Source organism: Camelus dromedarius, chromosome 6 (genome assembly GCF_036321535.1).
Source record: "Camelus dromedarius isolate mCamDro1 chromosome 6, mCamDro1.pat, whole genome shotgun sequence".
NCBI lineage: Eukaryota > Metazoa > Chordata > Mammalia > Artiodactyla > Camelidae > Camelus > Camelus dromedarius.
This window is the reverse complement of record NC_087441.1, coordinates 53,772,326-53,797,461: the sequence shown is the minus strand read 5'-3', so window position 1 is coordinate 53,797,461 and position 25,136 is coordinate 53,772,326. Positions and strand designations below refer to the sequence as shown.

General features: G+C 35.1%; 1 protein-coding gene across 2 annotated transcripts in view; it reads right to left on the bottom strand.

Moving 5' to 3' along the window:
* MMS22L (MMS22 like, DNA repair protein) overlaps nt 1–25,136 on the bottom strand; it is a 106,686-nt gene that overhangs the window by 7,409 nt on the left and 74,141 nt on the right. For both annotated transcript variants that reach the window (XM_010983907.3, XM_064486828.1), the window contains exons 15-21: nt 18,286–18,479; nt 15,709–15,859; nt 13,811–13,962; nt 12,924–13,066; nt 8,923–9,082; nt 4,871–5,040; nt 2,002–2,213 (exon numbers count right to left, since the gene is read on the bottom strand). In XM_010983907.3, coding sequence (XP_010982209.2) covers nt 2,002–2,213; nt 4,871–5,040; nt 8,923–9,082; nt 12,924–13,066; nt 13,811–13,962; nt 15,709–15,859; nt 18,286–18,479 — 1,182 coding nt within the window. The remainder of the gene's footprint in view (nt 1–2,001; nt 2,214–4,870; nt 5,041–8,922; nt 9,083–12,923; nt 13,067–13,810; nt 13,963–15,708; nt 15,860–18,285; nt 18,480–25,136) is intronic.

Sequence of the window (25,136 nt, the reverse complement as noted above, 5' to 3'; positions counted from 1 at the left end):
TACTAGCAAAGCAATAGTAATTTCACAAAAAGGCACAGAAATCACTAACGATTATAAATTCCTTAAGGGCAGAAATATGCCTTCATCATTTCTTCTCCATACAATGACTTCCAACAAATACTACTTATTAGAAGGTTCATTCTTTGAGGGCAAGGGTTTTATCTGTTCTCTTTACTATTGAAATCCTAATGCCTAGAACAAACATTTATTGAGTACCTGTGGGGTGCCACGTACAAGTCTAAGAACAAGAACATAAAATATGGTCTCTGAAAGCAAGGGGCTCACTGTCCAGTGGAAAAGTTGGACAAGAAAAGAAAAAGACAATCACAATATAATGACAGGTGCTTTGAAAGATAAGCCCAGAATTCTTGGGGATTCAGTGGAAGTAGCCCTGAAATGGGGAATTGCAAGAGTAGAAAAGCATGGAAAAAATGAAGGAAGTCACAGGAGGCAATCTCTTTTTCTTTCCTGAGTATTTTTAAAAAAGAAAAAGGAATTGTTACATGTTTGAATCTTCAACTAGAAATGAAAAGAAAACCATTCTCAAGTTTCTCATACTGTATGCTAAGTAAATAGGAAAGTCTATGAAAGCAGCCAAGACTCTCAACATTGGACTTTAACACCTTTAAGACCTTAAGGATTTAATTTCCCTTCAGCACTTGTCATTTGGTTTGTACTAAAATTACTTATACAATGTCTCAAACACAGTGGTGGAGTACTACAATTTTGTTGGAAATTCAGATGCAAGTTAGGCAAAAATATGATTCTGTGAATTGAATTATACAAAGCATGTGACTTCAGAAGAAGCAAATAAGCACCATGGTGCACTGAGACATTAGATGTAGGTCTCAAAGTCTAGGCAGTATTTAGTCCCAACAGATGGCATTTTAATGAAGAAAATGGTATGGAAAAAGCTGTGATGCAGGGAAATGTAAAGCATTTTGGAGGAACAATAATTAAACCAATTTCATTAGGGTCTGTATATGACCCCATATATATTACATTTGGAAAAGTTACATGACAATCATGGAGAGCTAAGCAGTACGGAATTTACTCCACAGGCAAAAACAAAGCAAATGAAGGTTTGGGGAGCCGGGAAGTGTCATACTGGAATAGTATTTTAGGAAACATAATCTAGGGGAATTACTTAGGTAGGACTAGGGAAAAAAAGACTAGAGACCATAAAAGTAGTTAGGAGACTCTGGCAATAGTCTAGGCATAATGTGATAAGAGAAAAAAAGATGTGAAAAGGGAAGGAAACAACCATTTGCCAAAGGTTGGAAAAGGAGAGGGAACAAAGAATATAAAGCTTGCAAATCTGATTTACAAAATACTAAGAACATACAGAAAAGGTCAGAAAGGAGCAGATTGTAGACGTGGAATTCTGTAGTGAGAGGTGATGGATACTATTAGGTCATTAAAGCTATCAGATCATTAAAAACACAGAAAATAATCTAGTAAGAATAATACAATATCATACTAGCATCTTAAAGTTTAAGAACTAATTTCATATGACACTAAATAAAGAAAAGATAATTTCTAATGTTGCAGTTTAAAGATACAGAGTTTAGTAGAAAACCTAGGACATTTCATTGATTCATCTGCCTAAAAATAAAACTGAGTTACTAGGACAGAGAGCAGCCCAACAAAATAGGACTTCATACTGCTTCCTTTTTCATACTGCTTCCTTTTTCATGCTAGCATTCATCTTTTCACTTAACTATCTTTTATAAAATATTATTACTGCATTTTATACATTACAAAATACAATGACTATCTTATAAAAAAGAAAAAATATATATCTTTGGGACATACATAAGGAAAACAATAGCTACATAGAGAAAACAATTTAAAGAGCACCGTCTTAGGCTGCCAAGTCTTTAAAAAAGTTTGTAAACCACCAGTATCCTAAGGATTGCCGATACTTTTGAGATGCTTTGTTACTTTTTAACAGAGAATAATAAATTGCAAATACCAACTATTTTTTATATTCAGATGTACCTTATGACTTGTACAATGCATTTCTTTAGAAATGACATCTGTGGAACAGTGGCTGAGTTTCTCAATGCCAACAAAACAGGATGTTGTCCAAGACCTAAAACATGTGGTGAAGCTGGAAGAAATCGCCCGATATACTGCTCAATAACATTCCCAAGCAATTGATTTAAATAGGTATTTGGATTTTGAGACTGACAACACACGATACACATGCCCTATAGGAGAGAAAAAAAGAAGGAAAGAAATACTAAAAAAAGTTAAAAAGAAAAAAATTTAGGAATTTATTCATTTGTTCCCAGTATTAGTATTCATGTCAGAATTTCTAACTTGTCACAATCGACAAGAACACCCCCCATCATCAATAGGTAATGTTTGTGTGAAGCTCGGGGAACAGCTGAGCTTGGCTAGCAGCTGTGCTGTGGTACCCAACCACGCATACACGTCTTTGGAGCACACCCAGTGGAAGCAGGGGAGAAGTGTGGGAAGACAGAGGAAGCTTCCTTCTCATCCTCAAAACACTTCACTACCACACTATCAACTGCATGTATGTGTCATTACGAAGTTGTAAAATACATTTAGGTCGATTTTTTAATTGAGGGTACTGGTCATTTTCTCTGAATAAGACTATAAAATTTATGCTAAAACTCTTCCATGTCAAGAAATGTGATAAATTAAAAAAAAAAAAAAACAAAAACAAAAAAGCAGAGAGAGTAGAAGATTAAGACCCAGAATAATGACAATTTATTTCCAGGTTTTTAGTTATCTGGCACTGTGTCACATGCTTTATATTCATTATTTCACTTAAATTTCTCAAAAAGCCACTGAGTTAGTATCTCTGACTTTACAGTTGGAGAAACTGAGGTTTAGAGAAGAGCTTGATCAAGGTCACACAGAACTCACAATGGCTTAGTACATGTTTGTTGATTTAATCCCTTCCATCTGTATAGAAGTTAACAAGAAACTTTCTCATGGATTACAGTATTTGATACTTACAAACAAACCAATACCCTGAGAAACAGAATTTTTTCTACTATTTTTTCTATTAACTATTACATACTACTAAATACAGACAATCAGTAACAGAGCAACAAATTATGCTCTAAAACGTTCATTTATAATTTGGCACTTTGTGATTCACAATGTGGTTTCCCAGAGAAATAATGAGAAGGAATTGTTATGTCTCCATTTTAGCTGTAAATGGTACTTAACCTGATAAGAAATTTTGAAAGTTTATTTTAATGAATAATAGCACAGCACTGTTAAAACATACGCAATTAAGCAACAATTGGGGGAAAAAAAATGACCCACCCATCCCTGTTCCTTCAATGTTTTAAGGAAAAACATTAAATTGGAAGAAGATGAAGTAATACCTGGAAACTTTTGTAAAAAATTCTGAAGAGGAGAGCTTATACCTTTAAGACATTAAAGATACATAGCTTCAAGTCTGTTCTGCCAAATGGCTAATTCACCAAAGTTTTCAACTTAGGAAGTTTATAAGAATTCTTATTATGAAATGGACTATTTTGGTTTCCGAGGGCCGGACAGGGCAAGCACTCCACACTCTCCTGCTGCCCACAGCGCCCTCCACCCGTCTACCCCTCTTTGAGGTTGGCAATCAAGGCTTTTATCTTTCTGCTGTTGGACACACTAAACTTTGTTTTGAACGCTATTGTGAATACAAAATTAAAGATTCTTAGAAACTGTGAAATCAGTTTTAAAAAATCCACCTGTGGAAGAGACAGCTTATTACCTAGTCAAAATCCATTCTCTTCCTCATCAGCTTCCTTTGCTGGAACCCAAGTTAAGAAGCACTTACCTTTAGCATCAGACACCAATAAGTAACAAAGTACACCTCCAGGCTCCTCCTTTCCCGTGAATGACAGATCAGCATTTCCAAGCGTCTACTGGACACTGTTATCTAGATATTCCACAGCACCTCAAACTAAAGCCACTCAGAAACAGTTCTTACCTTCATCCCTGTATCTCTAGAATCTTCCATTTCAGCGAGTAGCACTACTACTGACATAAGCAGCCGCCATGGAATCTAGGGGGTATTCTGTTTCTTTCTGTTGCTCTGCAACACTCACACTCAGCAAGACTGTGACCAGAGACCCTCAATGTTGTTGAAATCTGCTGTGTGCCTTTACACCCACTGACTTAGTTCAAACCCTTTAGATAATGAACTACTCACTGCTTTCCAAGTCTCCAATCTAACCTCCACACCAACTCGATGTTGCCACCAGAATCACCTTTCTAAAACATAAATGTCACTCCCACTTCTCTGCCCCAAATCCATCAAGTCTCCATGTACAAGAACAAGTGCAAAGTTCTTCGCATGGCACACAGAGCCCGTCACTAAGTGGCTCCTCCTGTATGAGCCTCCAGCCACGACAGAATTACCATCTGCTTCTCTCCAGCGTGTCATATTTCCTTATAGCTTATGCTCTTTACATGCTGTTCCCTCTGACAGGAATAGCCATACCACTCCCACCCACTCTGCTCTTTAACACCTAAGGTCCTTTACTACAGTGTCTTCTCTCACATCTCCTCATCCCAGTCTGTGTGATGGACAACTGAGGCCTCTAAGGAAAATACTGAGCACAGTACTGTCCATGCTAGTCAGTCTCTTCTCTCAACTTTAAGCTTCTTGAAGGTGAAGATTTTGCCTTTCCTCTCTTTGTTTTGAGCCCAATGCAAAAGGCATTTTAAACTTGTTCAATGGATGTGCAAAATCACACATGTACATTAGGATTACAATGTATGGTTGTATCTGCAGTTAATAAACTGTTTTAAGGCGAAGTGTCAAATCTGTCTTTTTGTTTTCTTTCTTTCTTCATTTTTTTTTAATTTTAAGTAGCCACACTTACTATACCTGGAGATACAAAGGAAGACTCTTCTGAATTGCAGCCAACATAGGTGCAGGCAGCTCCTTCTCTTGCTGTAAAACTGTATGTGGCAGCAGCAAGCAATCTATTATCCGGAATAGTAATTTTTGGGCTTTAGAGGTGGCAAAGATCTGTGCCCATGATTTAACAAGAATTCCTAACAAAGAAGAGCAATAAGAGGAATTATGATTTAACTTCTAACCAGAAAATTTTGCCATCCCACTAAAAAATTTATATTTAAAGCACACAGGATCAAGTTAAAGTTGGCAATAGAAAGAACCACATATTATGAGTCAAAAGACTTATGCAAAGTATTTCACTAAAGAGACAAATCTCTCTCAGAGTTCTGGGCTAAGGAAAGCATACATTCCCTGAGCAATTTATATTTAATACATATAAACAATATGTGGTTATACATTATATGACTATACAGATAGAATGTATAGCCACATTAAACAGATCTCTTTTTTTGCTTTGGCTGCTAGGAAACTCAGAGGCAAATACTGCAAAATCATATATTATGCTTTTATGTATATACTCATTTTTTCCTGGGCTTCATCATGCTACTCCTCATTTTCTTGATACTCTTATTTCTTTATATTTTTATCTTACATTTAATTTACAGGCTGTCTCAACTTAGTTTGCAACAAGAAGAAATTCAACAAGAACTTTAATTGTTCAAGTAGGAAAAGAGGTTAGCTGTAATATCTTGAAGCAATCAGTTGACCTCTTTGAACTACATAAACAGTGAGTTTAAACTATGATTCTGAAAGAAGAAAAACAGACTTCTTTACTGCATGAAATATACTATGGGATCATCATATTCCTTAATGATAGGAATCTGCCAATTGCTATATTTGATGATAATAAAACTTAACAAATGAGCATCCCTTGTTTAATAAAGTAATTAAGAGCAGATATATACTTTTCTTTAGAGTATGTTACTGCTTTTGAGGTCTCCTTTACTGAAATAAAAAAATGAATTTAAAAGGAGATCTTTAAGCAGTTGTGGTACATGTACTGTATAAACTTTTATATTGTGCTCGATCTTAGAAAGCAAAAAAAGATGAAAAATTCGAAGTCATTTCATAAAACAAAAAGTTTAAAATTCAAACTCTGAAGGAAAACAAAAATATTCTTATAGAATATATAGATGTTAAAAAAAACCTGATAATCATTTCTAAGAACAACAAACAGCAACATTAATCTTCTGTTGTACGAGGAAATACAATAATCAATCATAAAGAAACACAATGCTCACTTAGCAGTATTTTAAATAACACTGGCTTGCTTCTCATTTTTCCAGTAGGTAAAAAACTTAAGAATGGCAGCAATGTAAGAAGGACTCACATTCTAAGCAACATTAATATACCAGTAAGAGGAACTGCCATCACCACCAACATTTGAAATAATTCATATCACTCAGGCGTCACATTAGTATTAACTTATAAACAGCAAGGGCCTCCCAACCAGAAGTGCACCATCTTCTCTTGTATTTTTATCTTCTGCAGTGGTTAAAACACTTTGCTGAAGACCTTAAGTTTCATGAGTTCATAGAAGGCAGAGATGATACATTTGGTTTACTGCTATGTCAAGACACTACTTTTAATGTTTCAGTAAAGAACTTCTGAGTGTGTGTGGAATTAAAAATGCAAAGAGGAAGAAATTTTCTTAGTAAAGAACTGTGGAAACATTTAAGTATACAGAGTAGCTTTGTAAGAAACTAAGTTATTCTTCCTGGCTATAAACTATTACTTATTTACTGATGACGCTGAAATATAGAAAACTTGTGGGGAACATACTCCCGTAATTGAGAGAGCTGTGCTGTAAGAGTTCTTCCGTATTTACTTATTTTCTACTCTGTGTATATATTACGTCTTAAGAGAGAGAACTGGGATCATTACGATACATATTTTTAGATGTATTTATAGTTAGAAAGTAACTTTGCTCATTTCGTAACATTACGAAATATGTATTAGCTAGGTCTCTAAAATTATTAAATTCCAGAAACATTTATTTAGTATATGCCATCTCCTACACCGGAGAAGCTCTTTCACCACTGTAGCCACACTTCCCAATCCAGTGCCTGATACACACTCGGTAAATGTCCTTATTTATCCAAAATACAATATGACGATGGGAATAAAAAGTTCAAAAGACATGGTCACTAATGATGAATAAGTTTACATTTTGGCAGGGTCATGCCAAGTACACAAATAATTATAATAAATCGCAAGCTACAAAAAAATGTCTTAAGAGAAGGACAGAATGAAGCACAATCGGGATCAAAGCTGTTTGGGCTGGACACTGAATGGTCATGGGTAGAATTTCAGTTGCAAAGACCAAAGGGGAAGAATGGTCCCAAGAGAGAAGGATCAAAAGGAAAGGCACAGAGATAGAAAAATTAGAGATATAAAGAATGAGAAAACCGCCCAAAAACTGATAAAAGGAGGAAGAAAGTTGAAGACACTACTGATAGATCAACCCTGCTATCTCAGAAATTACTGAGCTACAATTAAGATCCAGGTGCCTTAATCTGGAGTGAGTTTTTCCAGTTTGTGACTTCCACTAGGAGCCATGCAAGCAACCAGCAGAAGCACCCCCAGTAGAAACTAGCAAGGTAAACAAAGCACAGAATTTCACTGGTTAACTCTCTTCCCCTCAAGCAGATGTGATATTCCAACCCCAACACACCTAGAACGGGTTCCAGCTCTCAAAAGTTTATGTCTGTTCTTTCTTCATATTGTTCTAAACCTTGTACACCTAGAAGACAGTTATCTACCCCTAATTTCTACTGAATAAATGGGCAACACTGTAGCAGTGTACTCTATTTCCAGGCTCTTGGATCTAAACAAAGAGAAAGAATGCAGCATCTACCTGCCACTAAGTCAAAAATCAACTATGCAACAACACAGAGAAAGCCCTCAATTCTTCATTATGAGAATTCTGTCCCAGGTCTATATGTCACCAATCCAAATGATTTTACAGTTCCTGATAAGACTATCATATATCTTGTAAAATAAAGACATACTTTTGAAATCATACATTGAGCTTGGCAGAAATCTAATAGTAACTAATGAATTATAAGCCTAAATGCTGAAATATTTACTTCACATTTTACTATGTTAAATTAATAATAAATTCTCACCTATACTTTTCTTAAAAATTAAAATACCCGAATTGCTACCATCATTTTCACTACATTCTACATCACCCATATTTACACATTTTCACATTCTCCTTTATCTTTCACAACAAAGATAAAAGGTTTCAGACAGCCCAAATCAGGTTTATTCATATGTTCACAAGATCAAAGGGAACAGATATAAGGTTTTGGCCACAGAGAAAGAAAGAAAGAAGAAAAAAAAACTTAAATTCTGTACAAAAACTTCTAAGGAAATCCTTCTCATTTCCCTGTATCCAGTTCCTATTTTTGGTTAGCAACATGGTTTTAGTGAACAAAGATATTCAAATTACTGACTTCCTAAAGAAGGATGAACTCTGTTGTTATAGAACAGACACAGAAAAAGATTTTTCTTTTTCAAAAGAGAAAACAGTATTGTGAGAAACAAGATTTGAGGCATAAATACCTTTACTGCTGTAATAAATCCTTTCCTGACCTCCTTCATACTAAGCAGACCATAAAAATAGAAGGAAGTGATGGGTTTCAGATGTTTTAAATTCTAACAAAGCACAGATAAACATTGAAAAAAGGTCCATTTTAATTATCCAGGCATGCACAATGTGAGTGATTCACAACAGACTATTGGTAGCAAATTGGAGTTGGCATATTTTCTGTATTGATCATAATTAATTTTAATATTAACTAAGCATAAGAAAGATTCTGAAAGGAGGTGTGGCAAAACAGAGATACACTTGAAAGCCAGCATGAACTATTTTAAACTAAATCAATGTCTTTCAGATTATTCTTATGATTGTAGGGAGAGTAGTGATTCATCCAGCATATTAGTATATTCCTATCCATCATGGTACTACAGGTACATCCTGGGAAAGTTTTAATAATGTCAGGAATACATACCCATCATCCAGTAAGTCAGCTGCAGCCCTGCACTGGAAATTTTTTTTCCCAAATAAGGTTTTATATATTTTAATATTTCACCAAGGTATTCTAAGGACTTCGTGACCATGGCAGATTTATCAGAAAGTGTCTGCAGATTCCCGTAAGTTATACCAACAGCCTATAAATAACGAAAAACATAATTTAGCTTTCTAAGTTTGATACAATACAGACTTTGAAGAGTAATTTCTCTTTCTACACACACACACACACACACACGCACACGCACACACACGCACACACACGCACATACCCCTTATGCTTAGGCCTTCATCCTTAACTTTTCAATAAATGTTCACGGCAATTAAAATCCAAGTAAAAAGAATTATCTTGCCTTTCATAATTAAAGTAAAGGTTAAAGGAATAAAAAAAAACAGTTGAACAATAATCATTTATAGAAGGTCTGACCTAGCAAAGTTTAGTAAAAGACACATGGAACTGATACAAGGATCACATAATATGGTGAGGTTGGCTCACCATATTTCTAGGACAAGGCTGGGAATTCTAAATCCCCAAATTCCTACAAAAAAGACCTACAGATGAGGTTAACAAATTCTTACAAGTGAGACCTCCGTAAGTAAAGTTTAGCTTTATGATATGAACTGATTTTTTCCCCCAGAATTTTCTCGTAAGCCGCTAGATGCCAGCTTAACTTTCTCAGAGGGAAAAAAGGATGAGGTAGAAATGGCAAAATGGGGAGGTGGTGGAGAGGAATGTGAGGTGAAACAGTAAGAGAATAGCAGTGAAGTGAGAAGAGAAAAGGAAATAAATGAGGATGAGTCGAGGAAAGGTGAGAATAAGAAAGGGGCAAGAAGTCACAAGAAGAATAAAGAGAAGATTGACTAGAGATGGGTTAGAAGGTTCAAGGAGAACAGTAAAGTTTTTAAACCATTATTGGGAACCTACCATGGATTTCAATTACCCAAAGTGGATTATGAATGGCAACAATATACATAGTGATGTGATTATTCTCCACAGCTCTCAGAAGGTAAGACAGAGGAAAGACAGCAGGTGGTTGTAGTGATCCAAAGATGAAGGTTTGTATGTGTAACCAAAAGACAGAGGATGGAAGATTTTGAGTGTGTTGGTAAGAATAGCTGACATGAGGAGGCCCTCAAGGGTCTAATTAAGGCAGATAAAGAAGAAAGTGAGACCTTGAGAGAATGCTGCACTTGGTGAAAAGGCAGTAGAAGACCACGATGAAGTCACTGAGAGGGCTGGGAAGACAGGCAGTGACAGGTGCTCCGAGTGATGCCACGGTTCAGTGACTGGTCACGGGAGCGGGTAGATGACACAGAGCAGAAGTAAAGACCCCTGGAGATGCTTTGACATGAGGACTTAAGATGTTATTTAAGATGATATTAAAGTTAGCCCCGCTGATGGTAAAATGTAGAATAGAGGAAAGAATAGGAACCCAGTGAATTTGAGTGATTGGGAGGTGGACTGATGAGAATAACAAGAGATATAGTTGATAAATCCCCTTTTCTATTCAGCTCTCTGCTCTTGGTTCTCTATACTTCTTTCCCTGGACCAGAAATTCTCAAACTTTTTGGTCTCAGTTCCCTTTTACACACTTAAAAATTGAAACTGGCTTTTCTTGTGATTGCAAGGCATTCAAAATTATAATGACTACTAGTATAATCTTGGGCCATGTTGTTGATTCCTACTATAGTTTCTGCACTATTTGTACAAATGTCAATATAGTTTTGAGCTCAAAGAACTCCTGAAAAGTATTAGTGACTGATTCCTAGAGGTCTATGAAAGACTTTTGAGAAACAGTGCCTTAGATCTCAGTATTTCTCTGTTTAGCTTTAAGCTCTCCAGACTCCAAAATGTTTATTTTTCAGTGCCTTTACTACCCCTGCTTTTAAGTCACACTTATTTCTATGCAGAGAAGAGTTATAATAGCAGGCTCCAATGCTGCTGTCCTTAAGAGGTCTATTTGCAAGGTTGGTCCTTCATTGGTTTTTAGAATCTTAGATTCTTTCCCATCATTTCCAGATAAGAATGGCTCACTCCACCTAAACTGTTTGTGCAGACAATATAGTTTATGCTGAGTATCTGCTTCTCTTCTGGGAGTCTGGAATTTTATAAGTGCTAGACAAAGGGGGCCTTGGTGACCAGCCCCCTTAAAAACCCTCCTGGGCAATGAGTCACTAATGAGCTCCCCTAGTAGACAATTTCACCTGTGTTGTCACAATTGCTTGCTGGAAGAATTGAGCATGTCCAGGGTAACATCACTGGGAGTGGACTCTTGGAAGCTGTGCCTGGTTTCTCTAGACTTCATTCATGCACTCTTTCTCTTTGTTGACTGCACTTTGAAACCTTTTACTGTGGCCAGATGTGGCAGTCAGAGATGTAAGAACAACTATATGCTGAGTTCTGTGAGCCCTCCTAGTGAATCACAGCACCTGAGGATGATCTTGGGGACCCCTGACAAATTTCAAACTAAACAGGTTTAAAATTGGATTTCTCACTTACTCCTGCCCACCCTAAATCATGATGTTCCTACTTCTCCTTAAGGTATCATCATTCTTCTAAACACAGTGTTTATTTCATAATTATTCAAAAATCCCATAGTTCAATCTTCAATTCCTCCTAAATCTGACTAGTTTCTGGTCAATAGTGCTCCTGCACCTTTATTCTATTGTTACCAATTTTCTTAAAGTAATTTGATCAAATCAGACCTACTTAAAATTTATAAAGGCTTCACACTATTTACAGGATGAAATCTAAACTTCTTATACCGAGATGCTTTGAATTCTTAACCTGCTGATTGATCTATCAACTAATTGGCACTTAGCATACTGTCTTTTATTATTATTTCAACCTTTGTGTATATCTTATATTCCCAGATAAGTAAAAGTTCTCTAAGATCAAGGATTATTTCTTTGGAGTCTTCAAATCCCTAAGAAATCCTAGCATAATATTATCTATCATTTAGCAAACAATTATTTACTGAGTGATGAAGGAGTAATTAATTTGGACAGGACTAAGTTAGGAGCACCTTTGAAAATGGTCATTGGAGTGCATGACTTTTACCTCCTTTTCTGGTTCAATATGGTCCCTACCATAGGTGTTTAATTAATTACAGATGGAGATCCAATCAACAACTAAATAAAAGGTTTTAGAGAAATGTATATTTTACATTTGCATATATTATTACTAAATATTTTGGGGATTTATATGACATCTCTAAATTGTCATACAACTGTACTTTAACTTAAATAAAAACCAGTGGAAGAATTCTCATTTATGGAAAGAGCTTATGGGTTGTAATGATTTTCACTGCAGTTAATACCAACCACTCTGTGGGAAAATAAACCAAGTTTTACTGTGAATAGCTTAAAAAAACACTAACCCAAGCACATTAACAATCTCAATTAGGCTATAAAACAAAACCTATCACATAAGATAGATTCCTACAAAATTAATAATTAAAAATAAAATGTTGAATATTTATTATGGAGACAGAACAAAACAAATGGATTGCATTTTAAAGCTTCAACCATGCTATGATACGAAGTAGTTGGTGCTTATGCTGAATACACTAAAATTTTACTGTAAAATTTACAATGTTTGTAATAGGGTGGTAAACATTGAGTTGGAACTATTACAGACCATATACAAGGAAATTTAAGTAGCTGAAGAATACTGTTATCCAGGAATTTCAGCAGTAAGATACTCCTACAACCTAGATCAGACTTGGAGTAAGGTTTTTATATGGCATTCTTTACTCTTATTATTTTTCATTAAATTTAATTATTCTGCTGACCTTAAGAGTAAATTGCGCTATAACTTAGATTCATATTTTTACTCCTCCAGACTTTATAATAGCAGGCAACCAATAATATGATTCAATTTTAAAAATTCATTTTACAGAAAAATTTTATGAACAATTCAAGATTTTGGAAAAATACCTGTAACTGATCTGGACAACTATACTATTAAATAAAAAATACCTCAAGGAACTGAACAAGTGCTTTTTTAGGGTCTTCTGGAATGGGCAAATATTCAACTTGAGCCTTTGAGAAAATATTCTTTACTTCTGAGAGTTTAAATAGCAACCTCGTCAGTTCAGCCAACTGTTTCACATACTCTTTGTCTGTTAAAATAAAATATATTTATATAATTTATATATATACACATATATATAAGACAGTATGGAATATTCTTAATTATGACAATGCTTTCTTTTAAAATTAAAATTTCACATTATTGAAAACCTCTAAGTTTCTCTCACTATGGGAAGGTTTTATTTAAAAACAAACCAATGTGTACTTGTGAACACCTAGTCCCAAAGGTTACTCATATAAAGCCAACAGGTATAGTAAGTTATCAAAGTAAATTTGGAGCATTTTCTCAGTTCAGCCTTTGTGAGGTTTATAAATGGTTATAAAGCTTTAGAAAAAGTCACACCCTACAAACAACCGGAACGGTATAGGATATTAAAAATAAAAGTTACGAGGAAATGGGAAGAAATTATTCATAATTGGATATTTTTCTTTATAGGGTGTTCACTGTGTGATATCTGGTTATTTACTTCATATTTCCATTTTTTTGTGATCAGTTTCTTCAAGGTAAAAAAATAGCTTGTCACCCGAGAGAGTTTTTGTTCCTGGCTTGCAAGAAACAAGTTCTTTTATCTTTATAGGAGAGAAATTTGTCATATACAATAATGGGAAAATATCAAGAAAAAGACACAGGCTGCAAAAGGAAATACATTTCTGTCTATATTTGTATCTAATTACAAATATATTTTTTTATCTTTTCTATTAATTTATATAACAAAATAGTTAATTTTAAATATACTTAGCTCTCTAGAAAGTCAAACACCTGCAATACTTACCAACTGCCTGTTCAGGATTTACATCAGTGAACGAATCATCTGGCACATAAAGGTTTTTTATGTACATTTGCAAAATGCAGCGGATCCATGATCTTACAGTTAAGGCTTGAAAAGATACACAGCCTGCATGAGAAAGTGCTTCACATAACATGCTGTGAAAATAAGTTGATGGATATTAAAAACAGAAACCAAAACAAAACCCTGACAAAGTGTTCCCTGTGTACAGATACTCAGAAATAAAGGAAACCATTCTAATATCCCCCAGTTCCTAGCTTCACTTATTTTACAGACAAACACACTAATGCAGACATGCATTGCTGAAAATGAACACTACAGATATATACAAAAAGATATTTCAGATAAAAACTTTTGTTTTCATTTGTAACATCTTGATTTTTCATTTTCCTTTTTCCACTGACAGTTTCTGTTTAGGCTTATGCCAAGGAAGAGAGGGAAGGAAGAAGACAGTTAAAACCAGAACAACAAGGAAAGGGCTTAACTAGCTGGTGAGATAGTACTAAAGGAAGTGGCAAGTACAATTAAAAAAAAAAAAAAAAAAAAAAAAGCAGCCATGAGAGTAAATAAACAGAGACGCAATGGTGACCATATACATAAGTAAAAAGACAAAAAAACAAAATTTATTTCTATGCGAGTCTCTTGACCAATCCCATTCCCTTCCTTTCTGGCTCCCCCACTTCACAGGTAGTCATTATTAAAGAATTCCAAACTAACATCTGAAAGAAATTTTAAAAAATTGTTTTTAATTTCTATAAAGTGAAAGGCCGGACTGAATCTGATTTCTAATCATTTTATAAGTGAGGATAGAGATGAGGAAGTTCTCTAACTGTAAATGTTATGTAAAGTCAGGCATTTGAAAAATATATATAAATCTCAACTGTAAAAGGACTACTTTGAAATACAGAGTATCAGTTATCATAAAAAGGGTACACAATGCAGGAGAACTCAGATGGGTCACTTATTACCTATACAACTGTCCCAAAGCTATTTAACATCTGCGCACTTCAGTTTCTTCAGCTGTTTCTGACACAACAATATTATTTAAAAAGTTAAAATTATTTCAGATAATTTCAGCTACAGTATTTAATAAATAACATAAACGTCTGTTGTTATTACAGAATTCTTAAGCTAGAAGGGACCCTAAAAGTAATCCAATGGAGGTTGAACTCCCTTACTTTACAACTGAAAGCCAGTGAGAACATGACTGATGACTTTGCTTAATGAACTTCCTTTTGAGAAGGATTCCTCACCAACTGCATGGCTCTTCATTTTCACTGACTGGCAGCTGGGACAAGACCTACCTTTTCTCTCAGGTTTATGTATTTATTTTATTTTCCCTCATCTTGATATTCTTATTCAAATTCTCCTGATTATTCTCTACTAATTCTATTTTAACTTTGTTGTATATTTTTTTTTCTGTTGGGGTTCCTCAGATTTCTCATATAACATGGTAGGAGACACTTCGGAAGCCAGCGTCCAGGGTGGAGAAGTGTCTTGTTCATGATTACACTAAAGTCAAAACTTTAAAAATCTAGCTGTGAAGAGGAAAGCTATCACAAATCTAAAACTGCAATAACATACAGATTCAGCAATATTAATTATGTAATTTTTTCCACAATGGTGAGTGTAAAGAAGTCATTTCTGGATGAGGATAAAGCAGTCCTACACAAACCGTTTTGGTAAAACAACAGCAACACTGCTGTAAGAAAGCTTTCCTACTTTAGTACTGTCAAGATGCTGACACAGGAAAAGCAACAAGCCGCCAAAGTGAGAGCGTATGTAGTGAAGTTCAGTTTTTATTGTGAAAATTCTTACCTTCCTAGTGTACTGATCTATCATGGGTTTACTTGAGTGTGCATACCTAAAATAAAATCACTTACCTATTTTGTAGGAAATGACTTAAATATCTGGCTACAACTTCGGGCCAGATGATATCATCCCAACCAAAAAGTTGTATCATTGATATAACCGGCTGAGGCTGAAGATCTGATGGAGCTGTGCTGGGCAAGTCCATTGCCAGCAAAGTAAAATCTAGATTTAAAATGAGAGAAGCTTACATTGAGAATTTTTTAAAAACTCTTTCTCTTCCCCAAATTATATGGATAGTGATTTTTAAAATTCAGCAATTAATAATAAAATGTCACATTTTAGAAATGTAGAACTAACAAAAAGTTAAAACTGAACTAAATTCATATTGTCAGAGAAATTTCTGTGGCAATCATCTGGATCTCCAAGAAAAGATCTAGAATAATCTCTCTCAGCAGCATCATATGAATCTGTAATGGCTCCCTCAAATGGCAAATTCTAAACTTGATGTCTCTGCTCATGTGCCTCTCTCATTCAAAACATCCATTACAAAAAATATTTCTAGTGCCCACTCTTCTCCAGTCGAGCTGATTTACTTGCCACCTGTCACAGGTGAAGAGTTGACTCTCACCTTAGACGCTGGACGTTGTCTTCTAGTAAACACTGATCTCCCACAAACACTAAATGATACTCCACTTCCCTCAGAATTCACAAAACCTAGAAACTAGAATTCCTTAGGAAACCATGATAAACAAATATACTTTTTTTGTGATTACCTGGGATTCCCTATCTTAATTTGTACTATATCAATTTATGTTTGTCAATAAATTGCTTATTAAGCATTGTTTTCTATGAAGCTTTCTCAAATGGTGGCTATTTAATTTCCCACACTTCTCGTACACTGGACCTACAGATAGGGTAAGCTTACTTCTTGGTCCACGTTGCTGCTTCCAGACCATCTTCCCTTCCTCCTGAAAATCTTTAGCTTTGAATCTCATGTCATCAGATTATACCAGCCCCTAACTCTCCCTGTTGCATCTGTCTACTGTTTTCCAGTTCACCTCCTCTCATTCCTTGAAGATTGCAGACCGCTATCGTCCACTTCCATCTGGGCCCATTTACTCTGCCTTCTCTTCTGCTACTACAGGTCGTCTGAGGTCAAGTCCTCTAAGGGATCCCAGATCCCATTTCTCTTGGGCATTAAAATGTAAGTGACTCTCTTGCATCATTAAATTTTCCCTCACTCCTAAACATTCCTGTAAGCATTATAAATATGTTAAAATTTCTCCCATGTTATTAAAAAAAAAAAACAAAAACTTTGACCCCACTTCCCCCTCCAGCTAATATCCTCATGAGAACACGGAGCTTATACATGAAAAAAGGGACTGTAGTCCTTTTTTTCCCACTGGCCTATCCCCAGTGCCAAAAGTGGGTATTCAATAACTTTTTTTTTTAATGCAGGAAATTTCTCTCTCCTAACCTACCAGTCTTTATTTCAAAACAAACTCGAAACCCACACATACTTTGCTTTATATCTAGATACCATTAACTTTCAGCACCTAGGACAGCACTGACTAAACTTGTGTGATATCATTTTGAACACTAACTGGGAGCTGGGATGATGAATGGGAAGAAAGATAAGTCATATCGGCTAGTAATGACTGCTTTGGTTAAACTGAATACCCATATTTATTTTCATAGGCATTACACCGGTTGGAAAACCACTGTATTGTCAGAATTCTTCAATCTACATAAATTATGTCTTAATTATGGAAGTGCTACCAGAATTCAAGGTCTTTTAAAAATTTATTTCATGCTGTCTTTTATGTAGTCCTTTTAGTTCAGCTTTCCTCATTCAAAATAGGGTAAAATAAACCTTGGTTTACATCTTAGGTTTTTAAAAACATTACACTTTAATACATTAAATACCTTCATATAAATTGCATTTAAATACATGCAGTCACCATACTGATCTCTGTCCAGTCTAGTACTTCTTAACATACTTTGGGTAAAATATCCCTTTGAGAAAGATAAGGACCTCTTCTTGGAAAAGTGCATATATGTACAAATACTCAAATTCTTGCCTATAATTTCATTTGATTCAGAGTCCCTTAAAGCCTAAGGACATGTCCTTAGGCTAATAATCAAATTAAGTAGAAATACAACCCAGAATAGAATCTAGTATAAATCAGAACAATAACATTCTATATACTCAATGTCAGTCTGAGCTCACCTGCTCAATGGTGAATGGAACTCATGCTGTATTCTTTTGCTCTTTATCCAACTTCATCTTACACTACATATCCGCACATACAATTTGAAAATAAGCTACTTGAACCAGAAGAAATCAAATGCTACTTTACTTTCCAAATAGTGCATGCATAAGAAATTTATGTACATTCAATATTTCTAAGATTAAAAATGATCTTTCGTTTTCAGCAAATAATCACTTAATTTTTACCTTCAATAAGAGGAAAATAATAAACAAGCCAAAGGATCCTAACTTAAAATATTTAATTATTTTTGTCTTTCTGATTGTCAAAATATGTACTGCACTGTGATAAAAATGAATTTGTTACCAAGAAAACAGAAGAAAAAAACTGACAGAGGTTTTAAAATGAGAAACTAATTAACAAATTAACAATGCTGACCTGCAGCTGCATCCGCAAGTTGTGAGAGAGGCACTGTCTGTGACATTCTCTGACTCTTCAAAAATGAAAAAAAATGTCTCCATAGTGCACTGGCAACTGCAGCAAGGTGGCGCTCTTTAGCCGATAATGAAGACTGCACAATTAGGTCCACATTCTCCCTTTGAAGTTCCTGACACAATTGTTGATGCATACTCCTAAAAAGAAAAAAAATACAGCTAACACCCAACAGATACTTACAAAAAATTTTCTTTAAACACATTTTGGGCTTTTAACATTTATGCCATATGAAAACTGAAGGACTGTTTTATATAATTAAAACCTTTATGCCAGGAAATTATGCATTTCTGGTTATTTGATGGTTGAATGATGGCATATTAAGCACCATAAAGTTAACGTTAATTACTAATGTCAACCGTTAATTATATGCTTTTTAATATGTCAGATTCAAATGAGAAATAGGCAGCGTCAGAATGAAGGTTTGCATTTTGCAACTCATTATGACAGGTGATTTTACTTACAAACTAGACATAAAAACAAAAATTTAAACCATTTTCTCCCATGAGCTTTAGGACGTGATGTACCAGGGGAAAGTAAGTATATATAGCTTATGTGTGGTATTTTAAATTAAAATATTTTCCTTGTTCAGAACAGAAACACAGGCATTGAGCTAGTATATAAAACTATGCCAGATACAATCTTATAATTAGTACCCTGGTCTGAAAAGATCCATAATCATATTCATACAGTAGAAAATAATAAACAATAAAAAGTTATTCTCCATAAAACAGTAAAACATGAATTCAATACTGCCTTTTATTTTGATTCATCATTTACTCAACTTTTTTTTTTTTCAGTTGATTAGATATCTCTAGACCTTAACAGAAACAAGAGGGGAAATACTAAAACATTTTTCTAGTGATCTGTAACAGAAGGCATTTATGTATCATGCCCAGAAATTAATAATACTATTTAAAACTAAATGTACAACTGTGATATTCCTGTTTCTATTTCAGTCATACCAACTTAGAGTAGACACAAATGTGTGAATACCATCTTTAGATTTGCTTTCTCCAATTAAAGAGAAAGCAGTGAAAAATAACCAGTGGATCTAAGGCAGAAAACTTCTTTGACAGTAGTAGTATTCCACTAAGAAAAATAATTCATACTTAAAAAAAGGAAAGAAATATTATATTAGTTCCAACATTCCTGATGTTTTAAATCAGTTTACGTAGGGTAAGAGGACACTCAAAATAACTATATAAAGAACAGAACTAAGTAGCACAAATAACTAAAGTAATTCCACAAAAAGGTCACACTGGTTGCAAGACCACATCTTAGTACTTTTCACATAACTACACATAAATGGAAATTATAAGAATAAATTATGTAACATTAGGATTCTACGCCCCTTTACATTGGAATTCTTGGCTAATCATGAGACACTACTTAATGTTACTTGAAGTATTGGGGGGGGGAAGTATACAAATGCCTGGGGAAAGAATATTACAGTAAGCAATCCTCATAAAAGCCAACCAAATATCTGCTATGTCCTCTTTGTGTAAAAACCTGACTGAGATGCTTTCAATTTGAACTAGTGACTAAAGAATCATTTCAAGTCCTTTAGCTTTGAGTAAAATGAATATCAAACCGCTAAAATTCATCTAGCAACTGAAAGACACTGGAGTCCAAGTAAAATAATACCACCATTTGTACAACCCATTCATAGCTTTTTCAAAGTATACTGGTCTCAAAGGATAATCAATAGATTACTGTACCTGGGAAGGATGGACCCTGCTCACTGTTTCTAAGTAAATAAGCCATTTTCTTTACTCACTAAAACTTATTCCTTAGGAGGGGGTGTCACTTCTGATAATCCTCTATAATGCTAGAAATTCTTTAACTAAAAATCAGAACAATTCTATGAGAGGGGTATCATTGATCTTCTTTAAAGATGATGAAGATGATAGCAAGAAGTTAAAATAATATGCCCAAATATGCCCAAAGGTCACATGGCCAAGAAGTTCTGGTCCTGTAATCTGAACCTACATCTGCTTTGAAGCCCGCACTTTCCCCATACACACGAAGATACACACCCTTATGCACTAAGACACACCTACCCAATTTAAACATTTATAAATTTTCTTCTCTCCCTACTTGGGTTGAAAAAATTGCAGTAAACCTAAGAAAAGGAGCTGGAAAGCCACATGTAGTTTTGCCTTGTAAAGAGGCAGGGGCAACTCCAGAATTCTGTATTAGGAAAAATTACAAGAGATACCAAGAAAAATGCAACTCAAGGCAATACTGAAAAAGACCAACAAATCTGAACCACTTTTGACCACTCCAAAACAAAATGTTGAGGTATCATGGAGTACACAAGCAGGAGTTAAATCAGAGATCTGATTCACAGTTCTGAAAAATACAAACCAGTAGGATAAAAGTCAAAGCAAGATAACTCTTCAAGGTAAGAGTTAACACAGCAAAAATGAGTTCCAATTAAGTGTAAGACACTGACCCAAAAACAGAGTTGTTTTGGAAATGTGTATCTACTTAGAATTTTGGTTTGAAAAGAAGCTATAAATCCTGGACTGTGCAAAATATCGTCTGCTCAATGGTTCAAACGTTCAAGCAATATCAGATTGGATAAGAAGAATGATTATCTGCTATTTTAATACAAAACAAAGTTACTTAAATCTTTATAATAATTTCTATTAACTTGAAAAAATCAGAGAGTGCAAATGTAGGAAATGCCAAGGATGTACTGTAATAGAGTCTGGGGGAATATTCATATTTGTGTGATATAGCCAAATTAGTTAGAAATGCCCCTTGAAGTCACAGGCAATTTTTAAAATCACCTTTTTCTGGACCAGAAATATAACTACACAAAGACTACTGAAAAATAAATTTATTATAATACATATGACTGCATATCTGCTGAAGGTACACTTACAAAAATGCAAACATTGAAAGTAGCCCTGTCACTAGAGCTAACGATGTAAAAGAAAACACAAAACATGTATGAAATATATAAGCAATATAATATCGTTCTAGACGTCATGGCTATTTTATGAAACACGACCTACCTTCTTCAACAAACAGTAGGAAAATATGAAAGCTGATTTATTGCACAAATGATAAAATGTAATTTTGGGTCAAAAACTAAAAGAAACATCCTAAGAGATGTAGAGTAACCCAACAATTGGCAAATGTTCTGAGTAAAGACCAACTTAACATGGGTTAGAATCATTTTGGAAATAATACATATGCGGAAACAGACATGCATAACCAGCCCACTTACGTTCTAAAAGATGCAATATAGTACAGCAGAAAATAACATCTATTGAACATCATTATTCAACTTGCAGCTCTCATAGGAGAAACAGCACCAATATCCAGGATTTACTGATATTTGCCATGTGCCAAGCACCATGCTCAGCGTTTTGTAAGCATTATTTCTCACTCTATGAAGTAGGTACAATTATTGTTCAAATCTTATAAATGAGGAAACTAACTGAGTCAATAGAAGTGACTTGTATTGGGCAACACTGCTGGTTATTAGCAAAGCTACTCAGAGCTACTTGAAAAAAATGAGTAACCTCCCATTTTTTGTTTTCTAAAGAGTCAAGATTAGGAACAATCATTTACTATCACCCTAGCAGGGTTATTGTGAAGATCACATGAAATAATGTCCTCAAAAGTGTTTCGGAACCTATCATTACACTATGAGTACACTGAAACTTTTACATACCTCGTTATCCAGATTTTCTTATGCTTCTATTTTAGCCCTGGTACCCTGCCTCTTTTGACTTACCTCTTTAAGCTCAAGCGCTTTCCTGTTTCCTGTATCTGACTGCTCTTGTGCCCCAGTTTCCAAGATCTGTTTTCCTGTTTTTTATCATCATGCTACTTCTTGTTGTGATTTTACATATTCACTTATCCATCTCTCCCCGAACCTCCCCACGCCCACACAGACACACAAATGTATTGAGCCATCTATCACAGGAGAGGCACTGAAACCTGCAGCATCTGACTGCAAAGCCTGCTCTCTGAGGCACTGTTCTTCCTCCAAAACCTGGACAGGCTTCTGGGAACACTTATCAGAACACTATATCTAGGTTTTATTTTTGATCTTTGTATGCTCTTGCTTCTTCTGTAACTGATAATTATGGAACAAGGTATGACATTCTGTATATCACTTTCCTGGTAATTATAGGTGTTTATGTAATATTTCTAACATACTATGCCTTAAAATTTAAAGAGAAGTTGTCTGTTGATGGACCCCGTACCACAAAGAAAATGCATAATATAATGTGACTGATAGGAGCGAACAGAATGCCTGGATTAACAATAATTAATAACTGAATTCTTTTTTAGTTCTACTCCAAACCTGCCAACCTTCTTCAATCTATATTAGAGAAAAATTAGTGGGAAGTTTTAACTTTTAAAAAGCTGTTCTCGGGGGGAGGATATAGCTCAAGTGATAAAGCATATGCCTGACATGCATGAGGTTCTGGGTTCAAACCCTACTGCCTTCTCTAAGAATAAATAAATAAACCCCCCAAAAGATGGAAAAAAATAAAAAAATAAAAAGCTGTTCTAAACGACTATGAGAAATTATTCCAAGTATCTGGTTGATCTAACGAATAAAAAACTGGATGGGAATCAAGCTACTCTATGACCATTTTTAGTTTCAGCTAAACTCACTAAAAAATCCTTACTTTGAATCTTCTTGTCATTCTTGTTCACATATATAAAATAGGGCTATAATCTGTGTTACTACCCATTAAAAAATATAACATAACCAAAGGAATGACATTACCAGAAAAAAGTCCCAAAGTTTTAAAGCTGGCAGGTATGTTAAAAATCATCCAATCCAATCCTGACTTCAAGAAGTGAAAATGAAATAAAACAAAACCACACTCCAGGTATAGATTTCTTCAAAGCCTCACCAGGGGATAATGATAGCTTAAGTTCTGACCCCCAATTCTGTGCATGCCCAGTTATCAGGCAGAGGAAAGGTGATAAATCAGAAACCAGGCTGGCGAGTAGCAGCCCAGGCACAGCCTGCAGTGCCTCCCTGTAGTGCTGCCTCAATGCATTTTTGTGTATGTGGAGGAGGAGATGACTGGGTGGCAGATGACTGAGTGAATATGTGTGATAAGGGAAGGAGTTTGTTGTCTGTTCTGACTCTAGGGATTATAACAAATAAAAAGCACAGTGCTGGCAATGATGCTTCTGGTCATATATAATGCACCATTAAGGAATAAAACGGCTCTTCAAGATGTAATAAAAATTATTCAAATGAAATTTGTCTAGGAGAGAGAAGACCAGCCTGGGACCCTGGAAAACTTCTAAGCCTCAGTTTTTCACCTGTTAACTGGGAATAATGCCCTACTATCATCCATGGAGCTGCTTAAAGTATCAGATCACACCACTTAGGTAAAAACAATTTGTAGACTATAAGATAAGAAAATACTCACTGTAGTCTCATTGCTACTGATTCTAATTCCTAATAACCAAGTTTATATACAGCAGAGCATTATCTAGACAGACATGAGCTTTAGAGAGAGACATACAAGAGTATAAATCCTATTCTCTCAAGTACTAGCTGCATGGTCATTTCTTCATGTGTAGTAAGAACTCTTAATAAGCCATATTCAATAAATGGAATAATTATTATTCCTGGCCAGAGAATCAAAGACTGTTTATTGAGAATATAGGTGCCAGCCCTATTCTAAGATTTTGACCTTTATTAACTAATTTAATCCTGTAGGAATTATTATTTTCCCCATTTTGTGGATAAGGAATCTAAGCATAGGGAAGATAAATAATTTGACTGGGTCATAGTGCTTGCTAGTAAGCAGCAAAGCCAGAATTTTAACCCAGGCAGTCACATTACCAGGCAACCATGCTACAGCTAACTCAAACACCATTTCACTACTCAAACGAGTAATACATGTTTTAAATGTCACATTGCTGTATCCGTTCATTCTCATGCTAAGTTCCTAACAGAGGTAGTTACAAAGTAGTATGACATCCAGTCCTGGTGGCCTACCAGATGCACACACATTAAAAGTTCAATACTTCTGGGGAGTGTGGACTAGTCTACAGGGATCCCAAAGGTTAATGACATGTGATAAGTTAGAATTTTCCAGGAGCCCACAGCTGAGTTAATTGACTGAGTAAAGAGAATAAATCAGGAATCCAGTACTGAGCCTAGCAAATCAAGCATGCTTAGAGCAATGTTGCCTTAACGGTTTTACTGAATAATACTGATGATGTCCTTAAGACAAGGTAGCTTCCCCCAACCCACCCAAAACAGGGCACAGTATAAAAATATGCCAATAAAAAGTGATTACTTTTAGGAATCACCCTTCTAATTTTATTAGTCTTGTATTTGTAGATGATACGGGGATCAAATGACTTAAGTGTTTCAATTTTATTTCACTGTATTTTATGGAACACTGACAAGAAGGATCTACTTCAGGAGTACTCAACCTTCACTACCATCAAAATCACCTATAGAGCTCTCTAGAAATATTAAAGTTCTGGTCTTACTGGAGATCCTACTGCATCTTCAAGTTTGGGGTCTAAGCATATTACTTTAAAAAAAATTATCACTCAGTGGGTCTGGGCAGGGGCCTGAGAGTTTACATTTCTACTAGGGAGATTTTCCAAGTCCATGGACCACACTTTAAGCAGTTAAATCCTGGTTTTTCTTGTTAATAAACTGGGGACAATAACAGTACCTATAGGATTAAAATAGTTAATTAAAGTCAAACACTTAGAATAGGGCTGAGACACATATTCTCAATAAAGTCTTTAATTTTCTGGCTAACACTAATAAATACTCC